The sequence below is a fragment of the Myxocyprinus asiaticus genome, chromosome 16 (genome assembly GCF_019703515.2).
Source record: "Myxocyprinus asiaticus isolate MX2 ecotype Aquarium Trade chromosome 16, UBuf_Myxa_2, whole genome shotgun sequence".
Lineage (NCBI taxonomy): Eukaryota > Metazoa > Chordata > Actinopteri > Cypriniformes > Catostomidae > Myxocyprinus > Myxocyprinus asiaticus.
In genome coordinates this window covers 41318981-41340984 of record NC_059359.1, presented here as the reverse complement: position 1 = coordinate 41340984, position 22004 = coordinate 41318981, and the positions used below count along the sequence as shown (strand labels likewise).

At 41.0% G+C, this 22004-nt stretch overlaps 1 protein-coding gene across 4 annotated transcripts in view; it reads left to right on the top strand.

The window, feature by feature from the left end:
• The window catches only part of LOC127454392 (CUGBP Elav-like family member 3), a 56267-nt gene that overhangs the window by 1608 nt on the left and 32655 nt on the right, over positions 1-22004 (top strand). For all 4 annotated transcript variants that reach the window (XM_051721576.1, XM_051721575.1, XM_051721574.1 and 1 more), the window contains exon 3: positions 3419-3501. In XM_051721576.1, the coding sequence (XP_051577536.1) occupies positions 3419-3501 (83 nt within the window). The remainder of the gene's footprint in view (positions 1-3418; positions 3502-22004) is intronic.

Here is a 22004-nt window from a genome sequence, read left to right as displayed (position 1 = left end):
CAATGACACCCATTCTGAAGTGTTCATAATGAAATACACAAGCAGGGGCATGGGGAGCAACAAGCAGTCTTCTGAGTAGAGTCTGGTTCCAGAAGTAAAATTGTATTTTTATTTTCTATGGGGAATTCATTATTAACGTTAATTACTTATAAACCTTTAAAAACAACACAGATAGCACAGATAGATGTCTGTTTTAGATCTTTTCATCTGGGAAGCATCACATTCTAATTGATGTATGATAAACAACATAAAGATCAGATTTGCAAACATTCTACATCATTAACGTATTGCAGATGAGCAAACAACCTAAAAAATATGTCTTCCAGATGTCAATGCACACATTAAATAGACATCTGTGTGATGTACGTGTGCTAGCAGGGAAACCTGCCGTGAGCTCCGAGGTTCATAATCGATGGTATATCCTCCTGTCGAAGCCATCAGTCCACGTTACCCATGATGAGGTACGAAACTCACCAATCAGAGAATCGCGGCAAACTATGCAGTCAAAGCACACTTGAATGACGCAAACGAGTCTGTCTCCCTACACTCTCAAACTACTTATTTGTAGCTACATATTTTGCATTATACTTAAATATATTGCTTTTATACTTATAATCAACCATTTTAAATCAATAGTTGTACATTTTTCCATCATTTTTAATTTAATTTGATTACATCACAATGCTTTATGGGATTGTAGTCCAATCCCTCATTAAAGATGTCTCATACCTTCTTTTAGTTGTTGTTGTTTTTTTGTTTTTTGCTTCAAATCAAAGTTTTTAATATTGTGAATCTCCTCAGAGCTGGTTGGTTTGGTTCAAGGCTAACGACTCTTTATGAAGTACTTTATGGAATCTCCATGGAAAAAATGAATGGGAAAAAATACTTCAAGAACCAAGACAGCAAAAAAAAAAAAAAAAGTGGGCAGTCACTGTTAATTCTATAATTAACATTTTATGTATTTGTGGGGGATTTAAATTATTGTTCAAGGAATATAGGCTTTTTTATGGCTGACGGCGATAAAGATATCTATAGAGTATGGCTGATAACTGATATAATGCTGATATATGCTATAAAATGCAGTTTAATGTTAGCTAATAAGATGTACACAGAATTGCTAAAACGAACATGTATTTTACACAACATTTACTCAAAACTATGGCTGCCATTTGATTAAAATTTGTAAACTAATTAATTACACCATTTGCTGATTTATTAATCAAATTATTCGCAATTATTGCATATACATTTTTGCTGAAAAAGTCACCTAAATAAAGATAATTCAGTATTTAACAATCAAATTAATTATAAATATATTGTATAATAAATAATATTCATTTATTAAATCAGATAATTCAAAAACATTACTTTATTGTGGCAGTCTAGTAAAGCATTGATTAGACAATACAAAAAGCGGCTTTAGAAGTCAATATATTGTTTGCTTTATTTCCATATCGTTTAACATAAGCTTATCACTGGTATCAGTTCACAGCAAGCCATTTTACAGTTCATTAATCTGTTCGAAATAGACACAGGACGTGCACTTGCGTTCCGTCTGTATATGCGTCAGACAAATGTTTTTAGTGTGTGTTACTGTGATTGTGTCACATTTCATGTGTTTTCAGTGTCACTAGCCATAAACACTGCGTTTTTAGAACACTGTGTTGCAGTTTGCAACTTTGAAAAACACGTCTGGAGATCTCTGCACTCTGCTCCATCCAGGTGTCTTTAATCAGTTGTCAGTTTGTTGCTGGAGTTGCGCTTACTACCCCCTACTCACTGAGGCTTACAAAAACATGAAGGTGGCACTTCAAGCTTGAAGAGCTCCAATGGTAGAAAATTCCTTATTATGGCAGAATCACCACTTCTGTCAATCAACCCACACAGCACAGTTATTGAGCAGTGCTGAAAATCCCAGAATGGTCATATACTGGCTGATTAATTGGTTTGACCTATATATCTGCCCATAACTAAGTTCAACCCCCTGTCTACCTATTATTCAGTCTTTTTGTTGTGCCATGCCTGCAGTAGCATCAAGGGTGACGGTGGACAGCTCAGCATGAGTTCAGTGTTACTATAAAAAGGAACATTACAGAGGGCAGTCGTGCCAAGAAATCTTTCTCACTACCTCTCTGTTTTATCTTCATGATCTTTTTTTCTTTGGGTTACTATGCTCTGTGTTTGTGTGCTATTCTCTGTTCTGGGTATTGGCTCAGAGTCATGTATTCCTGTGTTGAATGAACCTTGTTTGGGGGCTCGACCGGGATTTAATCATGTGGATTTCTTAATGGTTTAAGGTCACTAAGGTGATGGAGGGAGAAAGACCTTTAGGACCTTAAGTCAATGAACAGGCAAATCCATTTGTGAGTCGCCCCCTTGAGTAACACAAACACCTGCTTACAGGCTGGCATACCTGCTTACACACACACACACACACACACACACACACACACACACACAACCATTCTGTAGAGGTGCTTGTTGCTCATGTGCTTATACACACAGTGTATCCAATCAGACAAATGGAGGCATAAGCCTTGCATGCAACCCTCTTTGTTGTAGCTTGTGTGTGGGTGTGGTTTAGTTGAGGAGATCAGGGTAAGCTTTTGTCCATTTGTCCATAGAAGTCCAGATTTTAACCCCTTGTAACCCCTTTAACCATTCTAAATTGTACCTGCCTATATGAAAGTTTACCATTTTTCTTCCATTTTATAACAGTGGCATTTGTAATAATAAAGGCATAAGCACAGGTCAGATCATGGACGGCTCAACATTACTGTGGTTAGGCTAGTAGTCTTTTTTTAATATATTTTAAAACCTATGGATTTGGATCAAGATACATATGAGTGAATGATGACAGAATAATTACAGTATTAATAATAAAAATGAAGTCTTATAGATTCACCCTAATCGATTTTATATGCAGTATGCTGGTATGGTGTGCTGTACCAGTTAGTGGTACTTCAGTAAAAACAAAAATTGTTTGGACGATGATATGTATTTTAAACCTCCTGAACCGTATGTAAATTCTGTAAAAGTATGTATTTTCCTACCATAGGATTTAAATTAAAGCTTTAGGTACATTCCATTTAACAATTATAATTTATTTTTTTTACAATCTGCATCAGCAGGGGGCAGTCAATGCACTTCAGCAAACCTCAAAAGCAGCACAACCACAGAATGAGATTTGGTCACACAGGACATGTTTTTGACAGCTGGACGAAGCACAACAGAATGCAAGGATCTCGAGACGTGATTTTCAGAGTTTCAACTACTTTTAACTTGACCCAGCATCCCAAAATGCAGTGTTTTTGATGCTGAAAACCAGTGATATGACAATTAAAAACAGAACCGATGGAACGTAAGAACACATCCTGTCAAGAAATACTAACAGTCTCTCTCTCTCTCTCTCTCTCAGGATGTGCTTTTCTGACATATTGTGCACGGGAGTCAGCCCTTAAAGCACAAAGTGCCCTTCATGAACAGAAAACCCTGCCAGGGGTGAGTCCATTTTTGTGTGTGTAGAGGGCATGGCAGGGGTCCCTTTATGTTTTATCCCCTTTCATGTCCTGCCATCTCTGTGTATGTGTCCTGTACAAAGTGAGATTGGGCTCAGTTAAGAGAGTGTGTGCCATTTGAATTATTCAGATGGTGTGACGAGCCGTAGGTTGCCGTGGAGATTATTTGGATTTTTTCCTCACACCTTTTCAAGCTGCAGACTGTCTGAAATATCGCATTAAAACATAAACATCATGCAAAGCTATGCCTCTGGCCCTGGAGGGCAGCCCGAGAGTGGATGTTTGTCACAGAGAACGATTGGATAGTGATGACAGTGGAATAGGGGGTTGGCGGGGTGTAAATGCAGTAATTAATCCTATTACCAGCGGGACATCTGGCTGACCTTTCGTTGAAGATCACTCTGACAATCTTCTCTCTGTCCCTATCTCTGCCTCCCTTCTGCTGTCTATTTCTTCCTCTATCACATCCCTTGTCCTTCTGTCTTCCTCCCCCTTCTCTCTTTTTTCTGGCCATGTTTACACCTGTGTGACAAATCACTTGTTTTTTCTTCAAAGGAGGAAATGGGAGCTGGTCAAACACTCCATATGTAAATCTTTATTTCACACTTTTCAGCAGACTATAAACACAAATAATGCTTTTCAGCAGGATGTCGATGAATGCACACACACTGCTGTGTGCAACTCTCTCTCTCCTCTGGGCTTCTCGTCTACCGTACTTCCACCTGTCCAATTGCACACTTCTTAGTGTTCGCTGTGAGTCCCGCCCGTCTCAGCGACCTCAAGACAGCTCTCAGATGTTGAATATGCCACTGCCAATCATTACTATAAATAATAATGTCATCAAGATAAGCAGCGGCATAAGCAGAGTGTGGGCGGAGAATTCTGTCCACGAGGCGCTAAAACGTGGCTGGGGCACCAAACAAACCGAAAGGAAGGGTGACAAATTGGTGTAAGCCAAACGGAGTGGAAAATGGAATTTTTTTCTCGGGACATGGGAGTTAAGGGAATCTGCCAATATCCCTTTGTCAGCCGCGCCTAACCGATTGAGCAGTTTGTCGATGCGGGGCATTGGATACACGTTGAATTTAGACAGAACTGAACTGACCCATGTTGGGCCTCATGTATTCAGATAGAAGACAAAGGCAGGCCTAACACAGTCGTAAAATCTAACTGAGGCCCACACACAAAGTCATAAATCTTTCTGATAAAAACCGCGCCAAAATCAAACAAAGGGAGTCCAAAACAGACTACAAATCCCATGAAGCCTTGCTTACTAAAGGATCAAACTCTCAACTCCTATTGGATGAGGCACACAACAGAACGCCCCTCAACCATGACATCATCGGGAGTAGAAATAACTCTGAGATCCTTCCGGGATTTGCTTTCAGCAACTTTGCTCACCGTGTGTAGACGCAGCTCATCGCTGCTCTCAGGTGTAGCCTCGTGGCACAAGGAAGTAACATCCGACTTGAAACTGTGGCCATATAATCTCCATCTCGCTGGACGAGTTGAGATTATTCTGTGTTCCACCGAACACTCTAACAGATCCGAAGGAGACCGCCAAGCAATCCGCATCTTCATCCGTTTGCCTGCAGAAGTGAAGAGAAAAGATTTCTCTTCCCTCTTCAATCAAGTCGACGTCGCTGATTTCTCCGCCAGCCCGCCGAGAATCAGCAGCCGTACCGCCCGCCGACAGAGCAAGGAAACGGCCTCCTGTCATCACCCGAGCCTAGAGGAACCGAGTCGGAGTCAAACGACGGATGAACACACATTCTACCTGCATCCTCATGCGATTCAAGTAAGAGGTTTACGTCTGGGCAGAGATAGAATATTATAGTTTGTTATTGGGTATCAAGGTTAATGCTTGTACAGTTTACAGACCGCCGAGTCCGCTCATTGCTGCTAATAATACTCAAGGTATTACTGTAATGTACTGTTATCACGAATGAGATCTGCTGTGTTGTAGTCCAACCACATTGGACTGTTGTGTATTTCCGCCATCGCGGGTGAGACTGGAAAACCATTATCATTTATCCATTAAAGAACCAAAGACCGCTGGACGGTTTACGAGCCGTCCACCACGTCTCTGAGTGATAAACTAACAGCTGCTTTCTTTCCCACGATCGCGAAACCGGCTTTGGTGCCGCCACTTTAATCTCTCTCTCTCTCGTACTAACCACACACACACACACGCGACCCCTCACAAACATTCTCGCACACACTTTTGGCTAGTAGATAACTTCGTGATAAAGCTCAGCTTTATCCTTAAGTTATCGTACAAGCGGAGACATGCGGTAAACGGGCAGACACCATTGACCGGCTTCTCTCCGCCTACATTCGCGGCCATATTCTCTGGCCAGAAATCTCGCATGATGTACTCTCCACGAGAGTCACGTCCACCATTTTGTGCGCGTTACACCTTACACACACACACACACCTACCTTCCTCTCATGTGTTATAGGCTTATTTTGGTTACCATATCTAATCATGTCACTGTTTAGTTTGTAGTTGTAAGTCGGAAGTTTATTGACAGCATTGTATTGATTATTAATTGATATTACTGCATAAATAAACTTTGTTATATTTCAAAGAGAAGTGTTTTGGTTTGTTTTGCATACACCTGTGTCAAATGCTGACAGGGGATGTCAGTGCTTGGATTCAAGCCTTCATTGTTTCTTTTCGAAGGTCGATATTCTTCGGATGTCGATTTTCCTAAGAGAACAATCTAATATTGAGACTGTTATACTGTCTGGTTATTAGTCCCTGATTCCAGGATGATGCCCCGGCGATATTAATCCTTATTAATATTCTGTTGATTTTTGATAATTGATAATTATCTTTGATGATTGTTGAATTTGAAGATCAATAAGCTAGTGTTAATTTTAATCAATGTTTCATCGATGTTAATAATTAATGATTATCTTTGATAATTGTTGATATAAATGATTAAAAAAGCTAACATTGATTCTCATCAATGTTCTATTGATTTTAATAATTAATAATTATCTTTGATAATTATTGCTAATAACCAAACCCACTCCTGAACGTGGCGCATTACATTTAATGGTGCACCGTGTGAGGTTTTAATGAGTTAGATTCTATTATTTAAGTTAAAAATTAATTAATAACTAAAGAAATAATTATTAATTATTTCTGATATTAACACTGATCTAAACAACCAGTAGAACCTACACCCATCAGTCTTGGGAACCAGAACCACCGGGCTGGACCAGTCACTGTGGGATCACTTGATTACCCCCATATCGTGCATGGCCTTAATCTCTTCCCATACCGCTTGTTTTTTGTGTTCGGGTAACCTATAGGGGCAATTGTGCACTACCACCCCTGGGGTTGTCTTGATGTGGTGCTCTATGAGATTCATGGTTCTCAGGTCAAGAACATATTGAATTTCGTTTTTGCTGTTTGAAGGTCCCTCCTCCAAATTTTCCCTTAGGATGTCGAGCACACTGTGCGGTCGACGCCCATACAATAATTCAAAAGGGGAGAACCCCATGGAGGCTTGCGGGACCTCTCGCACTGCAAATAATAGGGGCTCAAGCCACTTGTCCCAGTTTAGTGCGTCTTTCATTTAGTACGAATCATATTCTTTAGTGTCTGATTAAATCGTTCGACCAAGCCGTCCGTTTGGAGGTGGTAAACACTGGTCCGAATTGATTTAATCCCCAATAATTTGTATAATTTGCATAGTGTATGTGACATAAATGTAGTGCCTTGATCAGTGTGGATTTCTTTCGGAATCCGCACTTGGGAGATTATCCTGAAGAGTGCCTCCGCAACACTACGTGCTGAGATGTTGCGCAGAGGCACTGCTTCTGGATATCGCGTTGCGTAGTCCACCAGAACCAACACAAAGCAATCCCTGCGTGCCATGTGTTCTAATGGCCCGAAGAGGTCCTTGCCAATTCTATCGAAGGGGACATCGATCAATGGAAGGGGGCACTCTTGGGGTGTTCACCAGCTGACATTCATGGCATGCCGCACACCACCTGCGAACATCCCCACGAATGCCCGGCCAATATAAATAGGCCATTAGATGGTTTAGTGTTTTACTTACCCTAAATGACCTGCCATCAGATTATAATGAGCCGTCTAGAATAGCATTTCCCGATGGCTCTTCGGTATTAACAGTTGGGTTGTATCCTCCCTTGTCTGAGCGTCCTGCATCACTCGATACAACGATCTTTAATAATTGAAAAATACGGATATGAGAGTGCAATGTCTGGCTGGAGGCGTTGACCATCAATCACTTTCACCTGGTCAAAGGCGTGCCTAAGGGTCTCACCTCACGTCTGCTCCAGAGTGAAATCCCCTGCCGGGAATCCTCTAAGGCCGTTGCTTCCCCCTCCCGTGTGTCAGCCTGGTCTAGTTTTGCAGGACGGTGGCACTGGACCCAGTCTGCGGTTCTTCTCGGCAACCAGAAGACGAGCTGTTTCAGCACCACCAGATCAACCACTGCATTGGTGTGATGCTCCTCTGCCAGCAGCCCCCGGTGACAGGCGTCACAGAGCCTTCCGTCTTCCGGTCCCATCTTCATGAGCGTGAAGTTGGATATGGCGGGGGCCGTAGTCATGGTCATGTCGGCAAAATTCACCTGGGGTATCAAGCTCCGCAGTACCTGTCGATCATCCGCCTGAGCTTGCAGGAGGGTCTGGAAGCTCTGCTCCTGCTCCTGGTGCAGCTCAAGCAGGTCTGATATTGGTTCTGGTGGATGCTGGTGAGGAGCTTGATAAGTTCGGCAAAGGGCGAGGACTCCATGATGCCGTATCTTCCTCACAGTTCCCGGGTTTCGGCACCATTGTGACAAATCACTTGTTCTTTCTTCAAAGGAGGAAATGGGAGCCGGTCAAACACTCCAAACGTAAATCTTTATTTCACACTTTTCAGCATACCATAAACACAAATGATGCTTTTCAGTTGGATGTCGATGAATGCACACACACACTGCTGCGAGCAACTCTCCCTCTCCTCTGGGCTTCACGTCTCCCCTTTTATCTCCCCAACGTTGCTCACTAAAACACAGAACAGCTGTTGGAGAAATTATACACAGGTGCGAGTCCTTACCATTTATTCCTCCTGGCCTCATTCTCCATTCACAAACCAGCACTCGGCCATGCCCTCATCACCACAACCTGTTTTTAAGATGCGTTTTGGCCAATCTGTTCACAAGTGGACAATAGAAACGCATCACCGTTTACAGCTGGTTGTAATATTTGTCTCCTGTGACTGCTTGTGTTCGGATTTCGAGGGGAGGGTCTCCTGATTTAATTACAACATACACCAATCACTATAAATAAAATAATAAAATGCAAAAAAGTCATAAAAGACAAAGAAAGTGCAAAAGAATAGGCCCTAATGTTTCTCCCAGATGCGGTTGAAATTTAGTCCAAGCACAAATGCAAAATTTAAAGCAAAGTTTACCATTATTTTAGTGGGGTACCTGTATAGACTGAGCTTCAGATGTGCATGCTCCTAATTTGTGTTGCTTCATGTTATATCAGATACACTGAAGACGTTCTGTGAAGTTCTTGTGCATGTTTATGCTGTGTTGGGTAAGTTACTCAAAGTAATCCACTACAAATTACTAATTACTTCTTTAAGATGGTAAGACTTTTCTCAATTTAGTTTGTGTGAAATTGTTACTTAATTGAAAAAGTAATCACATTATTAATTACTTCTAAGTTACTTTTTAGAACAGATTTTCGAACACTTTTCCAGTTTTCTGAACTATTTCAAAATAAGTCATACACTCAATACCACACATTTCTCCCTATAATGTCTCTTTAGTGACTTCATAATTCATGTATGTATTCTACATAAATAATATTATTGGTCAGATTTGATTTGAGGTGTCTTTAATATGTACTAACATTAAAATACATACAATAAAATTTACTTATTGTGTAACTACATGTTGTATTGTAAAATTCTCACAAGATTCACGTTTGCTGCTACTGAAGTTGAGGTTCGGGTATGTTTAGGAGTAGGTTGATTGACAGGCGAGTAGGCGGTGCCTTACTGCTGTCCGAACGCATTCCGACGGCTGAGCATTTGCACTATGAGCCCACTGTGGTCACATGCGCTTTCGTCCACATTTGGAGGCGGTTGAAGTGGATGAATCACAAAACGTTTTGGACCTGGTTTACAACTGTCTTTAGCATCATCCTATTTTAAACGGATTGCCCAAAAACCCATCTTAATACCAGAGATATTTGTCTTTTCCTTGTTCCTTTTGTCTTTACATCAGAGTCCATTTTTTATCTTCATCTCTGTCTTGCAATGTGCATATTAAAATCAATCTTCCTTTGTTATTTTATGGGAAGGAATCAGTCCACCAACTCAAAATATATGTGGTCTGGGTCAGGGGCTAGGCAGTGGTGACAGTGACTGGGAAAGACATGGAGTCTTTTAGAAATGCGATGATATTGCTTCCATGATTTATCAAATGTTATACATTAGAATATGCACTATCCGTGCAGTAGCTATTTGGGGATTGGGGTAAAAGATGGCCTTTTCTGTGTATCACTGAAGCACAGACACTGGTTTATTTTCAGGAGAGAACAACAAAGACAACAGGCCAATAACTAAGGGCAGACACTACAGACTTTATAAGGCAGATTGCTTTTCTGATTTTAAATGATTTTACATCTTAAATAACACACATTTTTGCTTTACTCCAGGAGCAAATAATACATAGCATTTAGCATGTTAATTTATGTTATTGCTTGCTAAAAATTAGCTAATTAGCATAACCTTACAACATAAATCAGTAATGTGACAAAATATTATGTAAAAATTAATCATGTTAGGGACACACAAAAAAATCACTTTGAAGCTACTTAAAAAAAAAAGTCATTTAAAAATAACTTTATTCCATTATGTTGAAATTACGTGAACAAACAAATTATGTTTTCTGACAAATAATTAATGGGCTAAACCAAGAGGAAAAAATACATTGATGTCACTTAATTGACCCACGTGGAACCGATGTACATAATTAAATCATGTAAATTCAAAGATTTTTTTTTTTTTTTTTTTTGTGTATATATTTCCACTTTTAACCCCTGTGAAAAGCTTGCCCCATAGACTTTCATTGTAACTGCATACATCTTTGTTTGTTTTTCATACTGAGGGAACAATTACTGTCTGTGATAACCGACAGCATTACAGATGCTGTCAACAAGCTAAACGAGATTAAACCCAGAATGTTGCTTTAATTTTACATTATGATGTAAGATTTCAGTTTTCATACTTTTTGCTGAAGTTATGTTTGAAGTAATATGATATTAGATTTGTGTTAAAATGTGTGTTTTCTTATTTCCAATTCTAAATCTCTCTCTCCCTCATTCTCTTCTCTTTTCTGTGCATCATATCTGAAAGATAAAGTGATTCTGGGAGTGTGGTGAGATGAGATGAATGAAACTGAGGCAAATCAGAGAGGTCAGGACAGAGGGAACATAAAGAAATGAATAGGGAGGACGCAGGTTGTGGGAGGATGGGAAATGAGGGATCAGAAACAAAAGTTTGCCTTATTGAGAGAAGATTGGGTCTGAGAAATACAGCTGTCAATCTACTGAGACATCTGACAGGGTTAAACTGATGTGACCCATAGAGCAGAATTACAACCATGTTTGCTGTGGTTGTTGCATCTGTGTACAGCTTGTTGGATATCTGGTGTTTGTTACTTAGGATCTGAACTAGAGCAATATCTTAATTAATATTTGCCTAAAGGTGCTAGTTAACATCATTTTTACCTTTTTCCTAGGTTTTATACTTTGAAATGTAGACCTTTGTATATTTTTGTATCAGAGATTCACACACACACACATGCACACACGCACACTCAGAAGCTGGCAGAGAAAGAGAGTTAGTGGGGGGGGGGGGTCATTGCTAAGATACGGTTGAGTCAGAGATGGCAGGTTGCTAGGTAACACACATAATGCAACAAGTGACGGATGTGGAATGGAAATGTTTTAGAGAGAGGAAGAAGAAATTGTGTGTTTTTGTATCGCACACAAACCTGCTATTGCTTTTGTGTGAGTCTACATATGATTGTGTAGTTTATCGTAGCCCAGTGTGAAAAATAAAATAGCAAATTGATAGCACAAACAGACACCCCATCCTCAAAGTGAGATGGTTTGGTCCGATGACTCCGTGTAGACTAGAGAGGGAGAGCAGAATGCAATTTGATTGAATAATCCAAGGGTTTAATACACCGTAATCCATAACAAATCCTTTCAGAATAACTGCAGGGGTCGGGATTTACAGAACATGCGCACCTTAGTGTGTATGTTTTGTAAACTGTACGTGAAGTGTGTGTGAGAGTGAGTACGCATGAGTGAGAGAGTGAATAAAAATCTATTTTTGTGTCTGATAGTCTTAATATAAGCCCTACAGATTTGTTTCAGTTAAAGCCACATCTATCAGGATTATGAAGAAGGTGCTGACAGTTTTCAAGCCAGATGATTTTGCATGGATCCCTATTTGTGTTTATGTGTAATTATGTGAGTGTGTTACAATGTGAGTGTAGATGGGCTTTTGTTAATGAAGTCTTTTTTATGGGAACATGTCTTGAAGGAGAATTTAACCTAGAAGGGATGAAACTGAGTGAGAGAGACAGCTTTTGTTTCAGTATTTCCCTTATTTCAACAGCGTTTTAAGCATACAACACTAGGAACACTTTCCCCCAATCCATCTTTCTAAGGCTAAGGTAGACATCACTATTACAATTGCTCAGAATATTGCTTAGGGATTTGGCCAAACCCGTAACTCATAGTATTACATTTCGGCACACAATTGGTTAAACTTGTAGCATGCGATGTGCTGTGGACATGAATGGTACCTCAGATCATGTGGCTCGTTGAGGTAGAAATGTGCTGTTATGTTTCTAAAAGCTTGGACTTTGTGAACGATATTTTGCCTAGTGGATGATTAAATGAGTGAAGAGATCCAATAGGCAGTGTTGGATGAGTTACTTTTGCAATGTTATCCAGTACTAATTACAAATTACACAATTAGGTAATCTAATCTGGTTACTTTTGGATTAATCCTTTGAGTGGAATTTTGGACTATTCTTCCTTACAGAACTGCTCCAAGACTTTCAAGCTCCATAAAGATAGCATAACGGTAATCCATACGACTTGTGTGGTTTAATCTATGACTTCTGAAGTGATCAATCTGCGCACAAGTCATGTGCGAGGAAGTGTAATCAAGCTTCAAATGATGATTGTGCCAAGGAGACTGCAGATGTCAGGATTTTTTTGGTGAAAAATTAGTTTCATTTTGGAGTGTTTCTCACCCAAAACCGATCGTATCGCTTCAGAAGAAACGAGTCGAATGGATTACTTTTATGCTGCCTAGATGTCCTTTATGGAGCTTGAAAGTGTTGGACCCCATTGACTTGCATTGTATAGTTATAAACACTTCATATATCCTTCAAAATATCTTTTTTGTTTTTAGCAGAAGAAAGAAAGTCGAACTAGTTTGAGACGGAATAAGGGATGGAATGGAAATGATGAGAGAATTATCAGATTTGGGTGAACCATCCCTTTAGGTACCAATTTTCAGTCCTTTCATTAAACATTAGCAAACTTTCTTCAGAAAAAGTACAAATCTAGTATACATTTACTTATTTATCTTCAAAACCTTTTTTGCAGGTATTTTTCTATTTGTTCATCTTCTCCTTGTTTAACTATCGGCAACAGACATCCTAGTTTACCTACTGATGATACAGTCAGCATGCCTCCATGACAACGGTGGTCATGATGAGGCCATTGGCAGTGTTGCCATGTCGATGTGGAGTGTCATTAGTGCAATTCACTGACTCTCTTACTTAGCTTTCCCTAATTGTCTCTCTCTCTCTCTCTCTCTCTCTCTCTCTCTCTCTTTCCTCTTCCTCCCTATTATGCCAAATATAGTGCAACAATATAAAAAAATCCAAAGATAGTGTTGTATGTGTATAGTGTAATAGTTGTATCTTATACACACAGCTCTAGCCAGTCAAATCAACCATGACTTTAAAAGATAAATGATAAGAATGAATGAACAAATGAACACTGGAGAGATGAATGCAAGAGTCCAGCAGTTTGTTCCAGTTTTCGAACACAGCCTCTGTCTCTTTTTCCCTCTCTTGAACACAAACTCTCCTTCTTTTTCTATATACTCTTCACTGTGTCCTGTTCTCTCTCACCCTTATTTCTCATTGCAGCATACCGTAATTCCTTTATACCATTGACTATTTTAAATATGCCCTTCACATTTCCAAGTTTCTTCGCATTATCCTCCTAAACTTGTATTATCTGTTTCTTGCTCTCTCGCTCCATGACTAAGCACATTGCTGTGCGCGTGACATTTTACGAATGGGTTTGTCGTGACTCTCCAGGAAACATGAGCATGTCTTCTCTCTCTTTTCACTCCTACTTATTTGCTTTCATCTCTGGCTGCCTGCACATTTCTCTCTTTTAAAGGAATTGTTGACCCAAAATTGAAAAATTTAGTCATCATTTACTTACCCTCATGTTGTTCCAAAAACAGTTAGATTTTTTTCTGTGGAACACAAAACATTAAATAAATGGGTATGATAGATGTTGTTGAGCTACAAGAGCTACAAAAAATGAAAAAAGGACCGTGAAAGAACCATTAAAATAGTCCATATGACTTCTAAGTCTTCTGATGCCATACGAAAGTTTTAATCGTTATTCACTAAAAATGTTCTCCTCCTCCAAAGCTCTCAAATCTCTTTCGTATACATTTAAAGAGGTCATGAAATGCTCTTTTTTTATATATTTTTATTATCTTCCCTGGGGTCAGAGGTGGGTAGTAACGTGCTACATGTACTCCATTACATTTACTTGAGTAACTTTTTGGGGAAAATAATCCTTTTTGAGTAGGTTTAATAGTGGGTACTTCTTACTCTCACTCAAGTAAATTTCTAATGAAATTTTTTTACTTTTCTTTACAATGGGTGGCGTTCCTGTCGTTACATTACTGGGTTTAATTTTAATTAATGTGTAATTTATTGAGAGATTATTGAATGGGACTTTTACGAGAGCGGAAGTTCACACAGAGGTGCACGCTGTCACAGTCACTCAAGTCATCAATGCTGCAGCATCAAACTCTTCAAAGTGAAACACTTTCTTCGCTCTGCACAGTGAAAAATAGAATAGTTTTGTCATGCAATGCCTTCATTTAACACCAAGACAGGTGGATTTTTCGAGATTAAAATCACAGATTCAATTTAAGGCAGCACACTGAGGTAAATTTTGGCTCTAATCCTAACACGGGCTTTTCTGTGTAACGAGATGGTCATTTTCAGGGTGATTCTGTAACTGGGCTCTTATGACATCAGTTTTTAAGTGTACATTTTTAAATCAGTGCAGCAATATATCAGTGCGCTTTGTCCCACGTCCCGCATGTCATGAGCAGTATTTACACATTTACCATGCGCCCTCGCGGGGGTACTGGAAACTATCGCAGCTACTTCAGGTGGATTAACTGTATAAATCCATGTAAACATCAAAGTTAAGTGTAAATAAATGCCTTGGCTCTGCTGTTCACTTGATTGACAACTGGAGTGCGAACAGACAGCATTTCTGCGCATGCACAGCGAAGTGCGTGAGGCGCGCCCATGTGAGATGTGTGGGCGCGAGGCGATCATATGGCGAAGAGAGTGGCTGTATCAGAAATCGTTCACTCGTTCACTATTTCCTATATAGTGAATGGCAGTTAGTGCACTATATCTCAGCAGTGAGTGAACGGAATGAGTGAATTCGGATGCTGACATATACACAAAGCGTCGGATCTCTGGGGCTGTCGCAGAAACATCACGTATGAACTTTTAAAATACTTGGGCCTTACTTGTTATTCTTATTAAATAATATATTAATACAATAAATCTGTAATGAGGAATGAGGATCTAAACGCAGCTTTTAATGTAAACGAAAGATGAACACGGTAACTCAAAATAAAATGAAAACAAAACACAGGGAACCAGGTACAGGACATGACAATACATGTGAAGACTGACAAAGAAAACAGGGGAAAAAAAAGAGGCTTAAATAAACAGGGGCAAACAAGGGAACGAGTAACACCTGGGGAAACAATCAGGGGAAAACCAATCATAAAATAAAACAACAAAGGGCTACAAAACTAACAGGAAACAGGAACATGGGAACTAAACAAGAGTTTCAACATAAAAGTCAAGACAAAAAACAGGGAATGTGACAGATCCCCCCTTTTAAGGAGCGGATTCCAGACACTCCAAAAAAAAAAAAATTGTCCATGGGGTGTGGGGGAAAACAGGTAGTTCAGGGGGGCACAAGGGGTAAACGGGCAGTTCAAGGGGGCACAAGGGGCAAGGGGAGCAGAGGTGCAAGGCAAAGTAAGGGAGGCTTGAAACCAAGGTGGAGCCAGAGGGATGGAGAGCAAGGGCAACGCTGCAGGCTCGGAGGACCAAGTAGACCAGAGCAGATCAGGCGGATGGCCAGGAGACCAAGGAGATGACCTCAAGTTGGAGACTGGGTCTGGAGTCCTGGGAGGCGGGCGCAGGGCTGAGACAGGGTCAGGAGACCTGGGAGGTGGCCGCAGGGCCGAGACAGGGTCAGGAGGCCTGGGAGGCGGCCGCAGGACAGGGACTGGGTCAGGCGGTAGAGCCGCTGTAGGAGGAGTCTCTGGGGGAGCAGGAGGAGCCGCTGGAAGAATAGACTCTGGGGGAGCGGGCGGAGCCGCTGGAGGAATGGACTCTGGCGGAGCGGGCGGAGCAACTGGAGGAATAGACTCTGGGGGAGGGGGCGGAGCTGTGGAAGACTCTGGGGGCGGAGCCATGGAAGACTCTGGGGGCGGAGCCATGGGAGGCTCGGGGTGAAGCCATGGAAGGCGGAGCCATGGGAGGCTCGAGACAATGAGTCCTGGATGAATGGAAAACGACCTCCGTGGTCGTGAACATGGGAAGAGACTCGGGAATGACCTCTGTGGTTGTAGGCATGGGCAGAGACTCAGAAACGACCTCCATGGTCGTGAATATGGGCAGAGACTCGGAAACGACCTCTGTGGTCGTGAACATGGGCAGAAACTGGGAAACGATCTCCGTGGTCATGTACACCGGAAGAGACTTGGGAACGACCTCTGTGGTTGTGGGCATGAGCGGAGACTCAGGAACGACCTCCGTGGTTGTGTACACAGGAAGAGACTTGGGAACAAAAACTTTTCTTCTCTTCCTCCTCCTCTGGATGGCCGAAGTTGGCAATGCTGGCTCTGGGACGGGTGAGGCTGGCAACGCTGGCTCTGGGACGGACGAGGCTGGCAACTCATTGGCCGTGGCAGGCGTGGGCATTGGCTCGTCAGCCGTGGCAGGCGTGGGCGCTGGCTCGTTGGCCATGGCATGCGTGGGCGCAGACAATTTTTGAGGTAGGGTCTTCATGGACATACGCACCGACATCAGAGTCAGATCATACAACTTGGAGACAGGGGCCGTGGAAGGCTTCAAGACAGGGGCCATGGAAGGCTTCGAGACAGGGGCCATGGAAGGCTTCATGATGGGAGCCGTGCAAAGCTTCGGGCAAGGGGCGTTCACTGGAAGGGATCTCCGAGAACACTGAAGCCAGGGTCAGAGTAGGGAGAGGAGGGTTCTCTGATTCAAGAGTGTCCAGGGTTAACCTCACATATTCCCTCCATGTGTAGTTTCCCATCTCAGGCAATTCTCTCCACTGGTAATAAGTTAAACCTATTCGGTATATTGCCTTGAGATGGGAGTCCTCAAAACTTGTGAGGCTGGCAATGGTGCTGAAGCCAAGGGAGTATTCCCTAACGGGTAAATCCGCCCGGCTCAACAGAGGCAGACGAGGAATGAGGATCTAAATGCAGCTTTTAATGTAAACAAAAGATGAACACGGTAACTCAAGAATAAAATGAAAACAAAACACAGGGACCCAGGTACAGAACATGACAATACATGTGAAGACTGACAAAGAAAACAGGGAAAACAAGGGCTTAAATACACAGGGGCAAACAAGGGAACGAGTAACACCTGGGTAAATAATAAGGGGAAACCAATCATAAAATAAAACTACAAAGGACTACAAAACTAACAGGAAACATTAACATGGGAACTAAAGAAGAATTTCAACATAAAAGACAAAAAACAGGGAATGTGACAAAATCTTCATTCTGTTTGTCATTTTTAACATATACTGTGTGTTAATATAAAGAGTAAACACATTTTATCAAATAAAGAGTACATTTTAAAATGTATCTGTATGTTTTGCCTCTCTGTATGTTATGTTATTTTAATCAAGTAATGATTTGTCAAAAAAGTAATTTAATACATTCAGCATGAAAGAAAACATTGCAGGAGTGAAGGAAGCAGTAACCTCCCAGCTCGTACTTCTTCCCCGTGGTGGATTGTGGGCAATTAACCGTCGACGAGTGTACATCAAATGTACACTTGAAATTAGAGTGCATTGTGGGTAATAATGAAAGTAAGGAACGAGTGGCTCACTCAGAATTCAGACAATCCTATAAAATGGCGGACACTAGAAATAGTGCACTATATAGTGGATAGGGGGCGGTTTCAGACACAGGGAGTGTTACACGTCCGGGGTTGGTGCCCTACTCAATGCATATATGCATTTAGAGAGCGGCGGTACTGCTGTACAGAACTAATTATATAAATTCTTTCGACTCTGAAAACTGTAACTACACTGAAATAAGAATCCATGCAGGACTTTAAAAGCTATGAAATAGCGAAAGAAGGCATTAATAAAGCATGATCTTGCTTTGGTTTATATTTCAGCATTATATATAATGTGCTTGTGGGACATTTTCACGTTTTCACCGTAATAATTACTAGAAATGTTTCCAAACCTCTCTTATTGACAAATTCATCCAGATCTGACAAGAGCCCTTAAAGGGATAGTTCACCCAAAAATTAAAATTCACATTATTTACTCACCCTCTTGCCACCCCATATGTGTGTGACTTTCTTTCATCTGCTGAACTTAATTTAAGATTTTTAGAATAATTTCTCAGCTCTGTAGGTCCATACAATGCAAGTGAATGGGTGGCAATATTTTAAAGCTAAACAAAATCACATAAGTCAGCATAAAAGTAATCCATAAGACTCAGTGGTTAAATCAGTATCTTCAGAAGCAATGTGATAGGTGTAGATGAGAAACAGAGAAACAGATCACTTTCACATTCTTCTTGTGTTTTTGATGATTCACATTCTTCTCTGCATATCTTTGCTTTCTAGCTAAAATGACAAATTTTGATCTGTTTCTCACCCACACCTATCATATCCCTTCAGAAGATATGGATTTAACTACTGGAGTCATATGGGTTACTTTTATGCTGCATTTATGTGCTTTTTGGAGCATCAAAATGTTGGCCTACAGAGCTAAAATATTCTTTTAAAAATCTTAATTTGTGTTCTGCAGAAGAAAGGAAGTCATACACATCTGGGGTGGCATGAGGGTGAGTAAATGATGAGAGAATTTTTCATTTTTGGGTAAACTACCACTTTAAAGTGATAGCTCAGCCATAATTTACTATTCTGTCATCATTTCCCTACCCTCATGTTGTTCCAAACGAGTGTGATGCTTTGCTTTATGTGGAACACAAAATATGTTAGACAGAATGTTAGGGACTGACAGTCTCAGTCACCATTCACTTTCAACATATAGAGGGAAAAAAAATCACTGAAGGTAAGTAGTGACTCAGGCAAACATTTTGTCTAATATTTACTTTGTGTTGCATGGAAGAAAGAAAGTCATACGGGTTTGGAACAACATGATGGTGAATGACAGAATTTCCATTAATAATAATACTAATTCTGTAATACATGTTAAATGTGTATTATGTAATGGAATATAGGGGAGTTAACATCTATTATGTCATTTATGAAAGTAAAGAGTTACTCACTACTTGAGTACTCTTTTAATTGGATACTTTCTTACTCTTACTTAAGTAATTATTTATGTTAGTACTTTTACTTCTACTTGAGTAATTTGTTTTTAACGTAATTGTACTTTTACTTAAGTACAGTTTTTGGCTACTCTACCCATCTCTGCCTGAGGTCCACTGATAATGTTAGTAAAGATTTTCTGCATTAAAACAGTCAGAATTTAGTAATAAATTATAATTTTGCACCCTGTCTCTGGCCCTCTGTCTGAAATGCTCGGTTTTGGCATAAGCGCCTCCTTATAACGTAAACGCCCACTGTTTTGATTGGCTAACATCATGCAGCTCCTCAAATACAGCCATTTTTTAAACTTAACAGGAAGAAAATGAATAAGCACCACAACATTATTAAACTAAATGTTGGGGTTTACACATAATGCACTTCCAACACATTGCATCTGAATGTATTAAACTGTTCATCTCAAGCACAACTGTTAATACACATCCTGTCTACACCGGACTCAAGGCGTGTCAGAAGCAATAGAATCCATTATAATCAATGATGCTGTCTACCATGGAAGCATCCATTGCGGCGCGGCACGTTGTGCCGACAGTAAATAGATGTCCCGCTCCATTTTGCACTGCACGCACTGACATTACTACTGCCAGCAATACAAATAAATGGTTTACAAAGTTTGTGTCGACGCGCCCGGTGTAGACAGCCTCAAGCCGTTGCATCACGTCACATCAACAGATGCGCCCGTTGTAAGCAGGGTGTCAGCATATCAGTCATGATGACATATGAAATATTCATGAATAAAAACCCTGTCTTGGCCGCCTCCCAGGCCTCCTGACCCTTGATACAACTACTCAAGTTTTTTTGCAATCGCGTCCAAGTGCTATTAACTGCCCCATCCTTCAATAACAGTACCTTTGCAAATCTTTAATCGTACCAACAACTAAAAATAGCGCAGATGGGCGAAAGAATGCATCCATGATGCATTTGTGCTCAAAACAACAGGAGGCAGCATCTGAATGACAGAGAGCTTCTCCTCTTCAGAGTTGTAACTTGACACCGCAGCCGAGATGGGGGGTCACATGATGCCATGCAAGAAGCAGACGTGTGAGCGACAAGTTCTGCGCACTTTACTAAATTTTTAATTATTTTTATGTTATAATCTGGTGAAATTTGATACACCCAGTTACACATTTGCTCTTTGAGGCAAAACATGGCAAAGAAGTCAAAATCCTCGGGCTCTGGAGACATTAAAAGACACTTACATGTTTGGGATGAAAGCCCCGACAGGCTTACAGACCGGGGACTCGATTTGGATGGCGCAGCGGGAGAGGAGATCCAGCATCAGTTGTCCAACATGTCGGTGATGTTGACGAAGGTTCTTACTGACTTGGAGGATCTCGCTGTAATACGTCGATCGATTACGGTGATGGAAATAAAATTCTCTGAAATAGTTACAAGAGTGACTGATGTTGAGAGACAAATCGATTTTCTGGAATCTTCAGAGAGGGAATTGACTGCTAATCCGCCCGTGACCAAAGTTGATTTGGAACATCTCCTTGAAAAGCTTGAAGATCTTGAGAATAGAAGCCGCAGGAATAACGTTCGAATTGTTGGAATTCCTGAGCATGAGGAGGGCAGAGATATGGTGAAATTCCTAGACGAGCTTTTCCTGAGCCTGCTCGACATAACAGGCCACAAGCTGGAAATCGAGCGAGCTCACAGAGTCCCAGCTCACAGATTTGCTGTGGGAGATAGGCCCCGATCGATTCTGGCCAGATTTCTGAGATCATCCGATAAAGATCTTGTGTTGTGCCTGGCGAGGATCAAAGGGAAGCTTTCTTGGAAGAACCATAATATTTTCTTGTTCCCGGACTTTGCGAGTTAGACAAGAGAGAAACGCGATCGGTTCAAGGAATGTAAGAAACTCTTACATCAGCAAAAGATCACTTTTGCTCTGATGTTTCCGGCCAAACTGAGAATAGAAACAAAGGTTGGTCGCAAAGTTTTTACATGTCACAATCAGGCAAAGTCTTTTATTGAATCAATGGGTGTGTAAACCATTGGGTGTTTCTCATGTGAGTGGGTCGACTCGCTGTACTTACTCTGGCTTTTGAGGAAGCTGGGCGTCATTTTGGTTTCTTTTTTCTTTTTGCGTTGGCTCCGCCGAGCGGCTGGAGCTTGTTTTGTGAATAACATTTTTCCTTAAAGAAACTTTTGCATTGACGAAAGATTACTTTTGCGTTGAAGTTCCCGGCCAGTTTGAGAGTGGACACTACGGGTGACCGCAAAATATCTACATGCTCACACAAAGGATGTCTTTTATAAAGTTGACGGATTGTGTAAGTCATGGTATATACTTTTATGCGGTCTCCGAGTGAATTGACTCGACCATCCGGGGAACCGGGATGCCGGTTTTGTTTCTATTGGTTCCACCTAGCGGCTGGAGCTTGCTCTATTGAATAACAGTCCTTTGGAACAGATGTGGATTAATCTGTTCGTTCTTCATGCTTATTCCTCCTGCTGGCTGGAGTTTGTTTTGTTGAGTATTTATTGG